The sequence below is a fragment of the Ptychodera flava genome (genome assembly GCF_041260155.1).
Source record: "Ptychodera flava strain L36383 chromosome 3 unlocalized genomic scaffold, AS_Pfla_20210202 Scaffold_27__1_contigs__length_13241970_pilon, whole genome shotgun sequence".
Taxonomy (NCBI): Eukaryota; Metazoa; Hemichordata; class Enteropneusta; family Ptychoderidae; genus Ptychodera; species Ptychodera flava.
This window is the reverse complement of record NW_027248281.1, coordinates 11,523,681-11,534,939: the sequence shown is the minus strand read 5'-3', so window position 1 is coordinate 11,534,939 and position 11,259 is coordinate 11,523,681. Positions and strand designations below refer to the sequence as shown.

At 37.8% G+C, this 11,259-nt stretch overlaps 1 protein-coding gene across 1 annotated transcript; it reads right to left on the bottom strand.

Moving 5' to 3' along the window:
• Positions 1-1,907: 1,907 nt before the first annotated feature.
• On the bottom strand, positions 1,908-11,182 carry LOC139126488 (uncharacterized). Its single transcript, XM_070692544.1, has 4 exons — positions 10,824-11,182; positions 4,489-4,798; positions 3,266-3,643; positions 1,908-3,035 (listed from the first exon to the last, which is right to left on the bottom strand). The coding sequence occupies exons 2-4, from the start codon at positions 4,553-4,555 to the stop codon at positions 2,923-2,925; spliced, it is 558 nt and encodes a 185-aa protein (XP_070548645.1). The 5' UTR covers positions 4,556-4,798; positions 10,824-11,182; the 3' UTR covers positions 1,908-2,922.
• Positions 11,183-11,259: the final 77 nt, after the last annotated feature.

The following is an 11,259-nucleotide window of genomic DNA, read 5'->3' as shown; positions in this document are numbered from 1 at the left end:
AAATAAGCACGGTACGCTCGTTTGTATAGATAACTATCTTTAGTTTGATAAACTTTGTTCGCTTCCATACAAACAAGCTCTTATTTATCCACAACTTGCTAGAGGTGCCATAACAAGTTATCGTGTTCTGATAGAAACGTGTTATTCACATAAACAGATATTGACGATGGTGATAAGTGAACACTGATCAATACCCAATCTTATTGTGTTGGCTGTACTTCGCGAAATGCGTTATTATTTTCTTTTTTATTTAATATTTGTCTGTGTCTGTTTTGGGGGCTAGGCGTAGTCATTACAATTGTTGTCGTAGAAATCATACCAGGCACACCATAAGAGACACGGCCTTAAACGATTTTCAACGCCGAAAACGGGACGTGAGCAAGTGAGACATGACTACAGGAAATGGAGTATGGTCATTAACGTAGATAAGATTTTGAGATCTGTTGGACTAAAACTATCATTTACCAATTCGACCTTCGTAGAGATCCTAAAGGCATATTTCAATGAAACTCCGAATTCACAACATTAAAACTTGTCTTACTCTTCTCGTGGCGTCGTGAAATGTTGTATATATGTATGAATTGAGTCACAAGACTGACTGTTAGAGTTTAGACCAGGCTACGTTTATCAAGAGAACGTAATAACACAAGTCTCGATTCACGAATCTCGAGTTGCCCCGCTGGTCCCCTGACCTATCCTGCCAACGTTGCCGTGCCGAGTGAACTGGTCGCGGTGAATATGGATCAGCATCTCCCGGATGTTAAACTTAAAGGGACAAAGTCAGCCATTTTTCATGAATTTTGTTTGATGCATGATACTACTTATATTGTTTGACATTTTTAAAGATACTGAATAAATTGGTGACCATGCATATATTCGACCCCGCTTTTAGACCATTTAGATGAAACCATCGCAACAATGAATTAATGGTTATGACCATCAATTTATTTTCGCGATTTTTTCATGTATCGTGTCTAAAACCGGGGTTGAATATATGCATGGTCACCCATTCATTATCTTTCAACATGTCAAACAATATAAGTAGTATCTCGTATCAAACAAAATTCATGAAGAATGGCCGACTTTGTCCCTTAGGGAAGAGATTAACGTAGATCTGGGACATCTATTGACATCTGGGACATCGTATTTCGTGTCACGAGGTCGAGATCGAGTTAAATATCGCTGAATTCCTGTGTTTACCGTGGTTACAAGAAAAGCCTGCGCACTAAATTCTTGCAACTGGTACTGTCATTTGCTAACGCCCCTCTAACTGTCAACATGAAAATGAACTGAGTAATGTCGATGGCCATTTATTATCGGCTGAGAGTTGGTGTTTGACTTCAAGAGGCATGGGTAAAAGACATTTTTATCGACTGAACGACATGTACGGTCAAAAGAGCAGCTTTATGGCTACAACGAAAAGTCAGAACATTTGTGAACATTTGTGAGTCAGAAATGGTACCAGAACAGTGAACTTCACAACCTACTTCGACAGTTTTGTCTAATGTTCTTTTCATTAGGCTTCCCTAACACATTATTGGATGATGATTTCTGTAGCTGATGAAAGTTGGATGGTATTAGACTGAAAAACTCGGTCATAGCATGTGTCTGCACACACACCAAACGGAATCACGAACCCGTACACCACAGAATCTTGTAACCGGGAGCTTACTTTTACGAGATGCAAATCTCGTAACGATAATAAACTTACGGCTTCGTAATTTTTGTTTGACTTCAGGCAAAGAGTTTTAACCTGCATGTGACATAACACACAAACGATTCTTTCTTCTGTTTCCGTTTTCTGTATACTGTACTTTTCACACTTTGGTCTAGCTTGGTTACCTTTGACCGTTGCTTGGGTATTTCTTAGTGTAGCAAACACTTCAGAAACTGTGGCAGCTCCAGGGTCCGTGTGTAAAATCATTAAAACATAGTTTTTTTATTGTGTTTTTTTTTAACATTTCGTAAATCACAATTTCCTGTTATGCATCAAAAGTAATGTTAACCTATAGAGTCTAGTCTAATCTTGTCAACATAATGCGGATGTATGTGATTTCCTGTGTTATATGGTTCAAAACTGAACTCAACAAGAATTCATTTGTTAATAAGCGTTGGGCGTGTTTCACACCATATGTCGTATATGCATTGCTACTAAGTCGCATTTTCACGCACCTTTTGTAGATTAGCAAGAAAATGTACTCGTATTCTATATAAAAAAAACCGCGAAATATTTTTAAAAGTATATCTTTTCTTCTTCTTAGGCTGTTAAATCGCATATGCGTTAACATGGGTCTTATCTGAGTCATAACGGCTTTACGGTACATTGCATTCTATACGGACGTCAAATAAAAGTATTTCTATTATTTAGAAGATGCGAATAAAAGTCGCACATTCAATTTGTGAGGATGGTGGTACGAGCCGCATGACAGGATTTCTTGGCAACTTTCTTTGATAAATATTGCCTCTGATGCTTCGGTTGCTCGCCTGGCTAGTTGATCAACCAATGCAAAAAATATGCGATTTCTCAGTTTAATGCTATGAAATGTCAATTGAAAATGTTGTCAATTGTAACAGGAAACAGATCGACGAAAAACTCCCATCCTCATGTTCTATAAAGAAGACTTCTACTCAACCAAGAGTGTTCAGAATGTCTTTTTGTGTCTATTCCTGGCTTAATTATAAATCACGTGACACATCAAATCAGTCAATGGCACAAAGTCCGATCCGTCACAATACTGCGCCATTGTAGCATTGTTTGTCACTTGCATCTAAATAACAGTCATTCCGATATCTGCTACAGTATATGCGACATCAATGGCGAGAATTTTCGCACATGAATATGAAATGTCCCATTACACGATGAAGATAATTCTTGAGCTACGAGAAAATCACAAGAAAGATTACTCGGTTGTTGTTTTTTTATTATTGTGCGTTTCCACTGACATGATTTCTTTTACGGTGGTAACTTCTTGAATAGCGATGCCAGCTCATCCGGTGTCTTCGATAACTTGCAGTGACTTGCGCAGTCTCCTTATCTGTTGTGCAGACAAGAAATGTATAAATCAGATCCTAATAAAAAGACCTTCTGAAAGTGCTTACAAGATAGTCGTACGAGAGAGAGAGAGAGAGAGAGAGAGAGAGAGAGAGAGAGAGAGAGAGAGAGAGAGAAACAGAGAGAGACAGAGAGAGAGGTGAATAGGTAGCCATTCTAAGGTTAAAATGCTTGGTAAAATTAAAGGGACCTGTATGTATTCTTAACACTTACCCTGTCGAATAGTGACGTTAAATTTTGTATGTCCTTGAGACACGATAAGACGGGAATCCTCTTCCACAATGTGAATCCTTACTTCATACTCTCCTTGGACTGCTTTGCTGACACTATCGATCCCGAATGTCATGAAAATGTTGCCTTGGTTGATCTGCAAATAAACGCTGTAGTTACCAACGCTGAATGAAGTGACATCAAGCGATAAACTTTCGTCGATGGTGACACTTGAATTATACGACATTTCCACGTCAATTCTGTCATTCTCGCTGATTGCACGGTTGGTTTCAACCACAAAAGCGACCAATAATTGGGATCCTTCGTTCACGACATACTCCACGTTACCAGGGTGTACTTTCAGAACTTCACTTTCCAATCCTAAGAAAACAAAACCAATAAGTAACAGATGATGATTGTACCATGAGAAGCCAGGGTAATAATACATTTTCCGTGTTTGTTCTTCTATAAAGACGAGAATCAGAGCAAGCCCTACACCTTCACCACTAAAAAGTACAATTCTTGGCAAATGGTTGATAACAAAATGCGGGAATTCTTCAGTTTCCTAGATATCTGTACTCTCCTCAATAATAGAATGGTTGATCATTAGAAGCGATACGAGTGAGAAAAGTCTTTCGCTGATTTTAAGGAATTGACCTTTGACACTGTCACACACTGTCAAACGATGACAATTCTTTACGTATTGCTTTTGAATAACGCAGTTTTCGGAAAATAATGACAGGAGATAAACGTGAATGTAAAAACGATTTTCAAGCCGTGTCAAGAACGCGAGATTCAAAACTGAAATTACAGGTGATTGTATTTCGTATTATACATAGATTTCAACCAAGTCATCCTATGTCATTGTGTAGACTTTCTGTATTACAAGGTATGATGAGCGCATTTGTACTTTTTAATGATTTAGGAAGAATTGATTTTGATTTTAAACAACACAGCGAACTTGGTACATTTTATCAGAAACAGCACACGATTATCGACTGTTGCTTGAATATATATGGTGAGTTAATTCTTCATCAAAATATTTTTTTTTGAAGTCACAGATTATGGAAGAAGTTCAAGTCACCAAAATATATGTGAAATTTCATCTTACGGTGACAATCTACAGGACCACAGTTACGTAGCGTCTATTAAAACTTAATCATCTGTGTTGCATTAATAGTTACTACATGTTAAAGCAGAGTTAGAGAGCGGTTTGATTTACTCACCTGTCGTAAAAAACATATGGAACAGAAAGCAAAACAATGAAAGTGCATTACAGCAACTGTCTGCCATCTTTAAAATCGACTATCTTCAAATCTGAATTTTCACTGAGAAGAACAAGCTATTTAGGCTTTAAACTGGAGGTGTACCACCGGGCAGCCCTGGAACAGTCCCTTCAGACTAGTACGCTGATTTTGTTCAGGGGTCGCTTGCATCTGAAGAATTTACCGGCAAGAAATCACGTTAAATATATCGCAAGCGTTGATAGTGAGTAAAGTATACCGCATGCAGTATACACCTGTACTTCTTGAAAGCCTAGAAACGAAAAATATAATGAGACATATAAGTAGTGTAATATGCTCTTTCTTCTTACGACAAGTTTTACTACATCCGGTCATCATAACTGAAACTTTTTTTTTCTTTTATGACTTTCAAATACGCTATGCATATCTTCAGGTAATCTTTAACAGTCCGGTAGAGTGAGTGATAGCGATATCCAGCTTAATAAATGATACGTGTCAGATGGTGACACTCTCCTTTGTTCCCGCTAGCAAGTATCGTCAGTGCAGTAAATTAAGCAACGTTTAATCATTGCTATATGAGAGCTTCTGTGGATACAATGTATGTTCATTAACTCTTAGATATGTGATAGGACACAACCCGAGCCTTAAAGTCTTCTGCATTATGCCATGGTTGACTTCCTGCATATACCTGGATAAAAATGTTTAACATTGAACTTCTATCACTGAGTCAAATCGATCAGTTTTCAGTAGAGACTAGCGTTCAATTGTGAGTGTTGCTTCTGTATATTGCTTAACGAATCGTATCCATTCTCATCTCATCAATCTCACTGATCTCTCACTAAAAACAAGTTATAATGTCTCTTAATAAACAAACGTCGCCGAGGCGTCCTCTATGACATGTTATATTTCACTGAATCATAATCTTATACGAATTGAGCCATGCAATTTTAATCACAGCGATGAAAGTATTGAATATGTGTCAGTCATACAAATATTTTCGTAATCAACTTAATCAACATCGTCCATACAATACTATTAGCTGTACTACCATCACATTAGTCATCAAATTCGTCGCAATCATCATCCCATGTCGACTACTATTGGGCAGGTTGAGGTGTACGTAAATTTCACGAGATTTGGAAATACACATTTGCATAAAAAACGACAATACTCATAACTTCGATCAGGAATCTGTGTGAATATCAACATTTTGCGTTTTGGGTTTTGGGTTTTTTTTCTTTTGCTGGCAGACATTGCCAGTGTTTCGCTACTCACAAAGCGACTATATGAAGTTGCACTGACAGAGTTGCATACGGCGAAATACTTGCACCAACCCCATTATTATTCTTGCTTTGGTGATCGGCAATCGATCGTGCAACCTTTGGAAAATGAAATAGAGGCATCTGATCATAAGGCTATAAAAATGTATGTTTTTTATTATTATTATTATATCTTTATTTCGGACTTGAGCGTCCATATAATAGTCAAATAAGGCAATAGTATGAAAATTCAGTTACAAAATTAAATTATGGTTGAAAAGATAGAAAAATTGATTATATCTACATACATAATCCAATGGGTTTCTTTTTAAACAGACATTTAAACATAGAGTAACTTATTCCAGTGTTTTACCATCTCTGAGTTGAAGTACAATGATTTACATACATTTCGTACAATTGCATTGCTACTTTTCAAAAGTCTTTGTCTCAGGCTGTTTATCTGATTTCTCAGAAGAGCATCAAAGTTGCTTATTCTGTTAGATACAAACATTAGACTCGCGCTGCTCCGTTTCTCATAACCCAATAACAGTCGTGCAGCATTATTGTAAGCAACTTTCAATTTTCTCAGACATTTGCATAATAGCTATTCCATATTGGTCCCCCATACAACTGATAACAATACGCTTTAAATAGAATGCATTTAACATGAAAAGTACACATGTGGAATTTTCTCATTAGCATATTCGCTACTACGTAAAAATATCTCGTCTGCCGCTCAATGTCATCATCATCTCTGAAATGGTCAGTTAACACGAACCCTAGATGTTTTTTCTTAACAACAAAGGTTAATTTAACCCCGTTCAGATACACACATGGAATGCGCCGAATCTTACTGTGATTCGCAAACACGCACATACAGTTAGTCTTTTTACTGTTGAAATGATGTCATGAATATCACTATAATGAGTACAGAGATCTATTAACTTTTGTGTACCTTTGACAGAAGGACTAATCAAGCAGATATCATCCGCGTACATTAAGTGATTAACAAAAATGCCACCAATATTACAGCCAGTATTCAAGTTTGATAAGAGAACACTCAAATTATCAATATAGATATTAAAGAGCTTTGGTGATAAAATACCACCTTGCTTTACACCGTTAGTGACAGTAAAACCCTCAGATAAACATGTACCCCAACGAATAATAATAGTTTGAGTTCGATACCATTTGACAAGAATCTGACAAGGTAAATGGGAATTTTACGTTGAATTAATTTCTTGAAAAGCGTCCAATGGTTCACTCTGTCAAAAGCCTTAGAGGCGTCCATAAATGTGATAAATACATTACTACCATGTTGTCTATAATAATTGATAATTTCCTTCAAAATAAAGACGCACATATCAGTGGAATGTCCTGACTTAAAACCAAATTGGTTATCAGTCGTTCCCAGATAAGAATCAATGTGACGCAATAAAACAAGTTCAATTATTTTAGAAGCAATAGTGGAAAGTGCAACAGGACGATAATTGTTTTTATCTGTAATATCACTATTTTTGTCTTTGATAATTGGAACAAGGATAGTGTTAGAAAGTCGTCTAGGGCAAACTACATGAACAAGCATAGCTGTTAAGCACATACTTAGCAAAACAGAAACTTTCTGACTAGCAAATATAAAGTGCTCAGCGGCAAAATAAAGAATGTAGTGATAAGGAGTTTGAATCAGTGCTTTCAATGAACGATAACACAATCAGCTCTTTCTCTAAATCACATGACTAGACCAACAACATATGACACCTCATATTATTAATACGCTATAAGGAGAGCTGATAGGCATCATACTAATAATTGACCGTTGACCGTAAATTGAGACATGATTGTTAACTATGCACTTGGCCTTTCATTTTGACATTTGAGTGTACGAGATTCGTACACAGAATCAAATAATTCGACCCCTGATTGACACTGCAGGTGCGACCGTCGACGCGCTGGTGACTTTTAGAGATCTGTTCAATGTCGTAAAGTGCAAAAATATTCCCAGATTGCAGTAGGTATTAACAATTTAACGCTAAAACCTATGTCTACCCATAAGATCACTTCAAGGACTTCTTACAAAGATAAAATGTCTGTCCCAGTTATTCGGAAGATTTTTGATGATGCTGTTGTAATTGTACTTTACGATGACGGGAATACGATAACATGACTCTCTCAAGTCTGTTTCATGGCTGTCACTTACGGTCGTACAAATCCACAACTCAGAATACACAGGATAGCAATGCAGCTGTTCTTGCCCTCGGCACAGAGACAAGCTCTAACAACGCCAAACGTAGCCTACCGTCTTGAAAAATGTTAACGGGGCGGGTCTAGCTAGCCTCTCAAGCCTTAGACTCTATCCTAGTGTGACCTTTGAATACTTCGAAATATAAGATATCTGAGGATTCCTATAGAAATATCTGCCAATGACAAATCGTGTCAGAGCTCAACTGAACATGTCACAAGATAACAAGAGCAAATGATTACTTTATGTAATTATCTTATTATCTCAAAATATAACGATTTATTCGTCGAATAAGTGCCATGTCTTCAGGAATGAATAGAATGGACCCTTTTCAATTTAATCTCAACCATGCCCATAATTTTAATTTTTTTTCCTTTTGTGTCTCAAGTGTTGATATAGATCTAGAATCTTCGCAAATACAGTAACATGTTCACTCAAGGGTTTGGCATCAAAGTTGTACTGAATGCATCCGTACATATGTTTAGTTTAGGTCACAATTATCGGAGAACCGTGACATGTAGGGACATCTCGTCTTTTCTGCTATGATTCGTTATGCTTTGTACCAATAGTGCAGAGTACATTCGAAAAGTCCATATTGGTGTTTGTTTATCTTTCTCACACCGAGGGGCACTGGCATGACGCTGGTACAGTGTATGTAGGGCATTTGACAGGTGCTTGAATAACCATTTCAACGTGCTCGGGACACTACGACCCTTTAAAAATGTTTGCCTTGGGAGAAGTTAATCTTTGCGACACTAGTAATGTATTTATCGCTTTAGCGCACACGGGGCACAAACTCATGCAAACTGTGACGGGGTCACACCACTCAAACTCATCTGGGGTTCATCGCTGACCTCACAGTCGTAGGTGACAAACTCCTACGGCACGTAAAGATATATAAACACCTCTAAAAAGCAGGAGAAACTTGGTTGTAGTCATTATATGCAAATCCCCAGCGGGCAAAAAGGTAAAAAGGTTACGACGACTTCTTTAAAGGTAGAATGTTCTACCGTTCTACTTTTCTGATACAGGCACTGACCACGTGTTATTCAGTTAGGGTAGAGCTGGCATACATGCCGGTTCAAGGCCCTTGTGACACCTGCATGAACTTTGCCGTGTTTTCACGACTACAACTACTACAGTTGTATAGATTAAGAAACATGACGACATGTTTTGGCAGACGGAATCTCTTTCTCTCTCTCTCTCTCTCTCTCTCTCTCTCTCTCTCTCTCTCTCTCTCTCTCTCTCTCTCTCTCTCTTTCTCTCAGCAAGATTTCATGTGAAGAGAAACACATCTGTTAGGATATGACTAAACCAGGAAAGGAACATCAAGTGCGTAAGTGTGCCTTCTTTTCAAATTTAGAATTTTCCGCTTATGTTTTCATTATGTTTTCATTCTAATAAAATACTACGTTAAACTTCAAGTTTCCAGACTTAGTTTTGCCAGATCACCAAGACTTAATGGTGTTATTCTTTCAACTTGACAGCAAAACAGGTTTGAAAATTGGTACTCATACCCCGTAACTCCCCCTGTAAATCTGTACTATAGGTTACCAATGAATCAGAGTGTAAGTGTTATCATGTAACTTCTTTGTGAACGCAAAATTGTATTACTGTATAAGTATTTTTGTTGAGGGGAAAGGCTTGACAGAGATCAATAAATTATGATAACATTATTAAGATATTAAAGAAAATGATCTAGAACCCACAATCAGGCAATTCCTTGATTTAATCAATTTCAACTCATGACCTTTTCCAGAAGTCAAAATATAAGTTCAGAAATTTAAATGACATATTTAATCCAGGTTTAGCCGGGAGGTCCAGGCACCCTTTGTGTGAAGCTCAACACTATCAATGATTCGTCTCAAATAAGAAAGACGATACTGTCGCTAATCTTTACTGTTATGGTACCATCTCGGATTGTCTAGTAAAGTTCAGCAACAAAATTCCTTCCTTGAGATAGAATTCCTCTCTCCTTCCCACCCTTTTCACGAACTTTCAAAGCGCAAACTTTTGATGCCAGACATCGAGTACAGTTTAGCGACAAATTAAGACGTCCAATGAATTATTTGCCCCGTTTGACAACTTTCTGTCGAATGTACAAGTGATTAAAAATATGCTAAGAAAGTGTTGACAGTGTTTATATAGACCGCATGGTTTGTATTTTTACGATTCTGTTAATTGACACTTACGATAGTCGTTTTATCGTACCCTTACTTGAGGCAACGTCTAGTTTACGCGATGATTTTCGATCCGTCAGAGATACAATTTTATGAAAGTCTCTCTGAATGTCGAAATGCCGATACTGCTATTCTGGTTGTCACATGACACATGTATCAGTTATCGTTTGATTAAGAGTAATCATGAGTGGTTATTTGGAGGTAGCCATAATTAGGGCAAAGGTCGCAGAATTACCCCATCGTTTACATCGCTAATCGTGCTTACAGGCGCGCAAGCAAAGTACAAAGGTCACTTTTTTGTCAACGAAAACCATGGGTGTTTTTTATGATTCCCTTCTCTTTATGGCAGTGCAGGGTGTAAGACAAACCAGTAGCATTTCTAACGACTGATGTACACTTCGAAACGAGACGTACTGCTTCTACTCAATCTGCGGTTTCGATGTCGTTTCACTTATACACGCCCCTTTTTTTCGAGGACCGGACTCCACTACGTTTTTATAGGACACACAAATCGAGGAAACCGAAGTAAAGGGTTCACAAAATGGAGCCACTCGGGTTGATAGTGGGTTACGCAATCTCATTGTGTGAATTTGGTTTGGAAAAAGTTTCAGAAAAGACAGTGGATCACCCGTTACTTACCTTCAACAAACCATGCTGATGAGAATAGCTTTTCCCAAAATGCACTGCGTCTACAGTCTGTCTGCCTCACAGTGTCGCGAAAGGAGGTGCCCACCTTTTTAGGGTTGTCGTTTCGGTTGGCAATCTTCCAAGTTTTAACTGTCTTGCCGAGATAAAATAGTTTATAATGACCAGTTGTCGATAAAACTACCAATCACTGGGGCTGGTAAAGGTGTCAAGTGGGATATGATTTTAAAGATTTAGACTGAACCATTCGTCTGATAGCAGAACACACTCGTTTCTCACAATATGAGAGGCTCTAGAAAGGAATAACGTACTGTGATATGAACTGTTATCATGGTAGTCCAACATAAATACCCAATGTTTACAAAGGAACAGACCGGAGAAAATCTACTGGCAGATTTTCTCGTACCATAGGTAACACTTATCACCATTT

What these genes read in the sequence shown, in the direction of transcription:
- LOC139126488 (XM_070692544.1), bottom strand. Translation starts at nt 4,555, where the DNA reads ATGGCAGACAGTTGCTGTAATGCACTTTCATTGTTTTGCTTTCTGTTC. An exon ending in CCATATGTTTTTTACGACAG is followed by an intron (nt 3,644 to 4,488) that starts GTGAGTAAATCA and finishes TTGTTTTCTTAG; the next exon opens with GATTGGAAAGTGAAGTTCTG. An exon ending in TAACGTCACTATTCGACAGG is followed by an intron (nt 3,036 to 3,265) that starts GTAAGTGTTAAG and finishes TCTGCACAACAG; the next exon opens with ATAAGGAGACTGCGCAAGTC.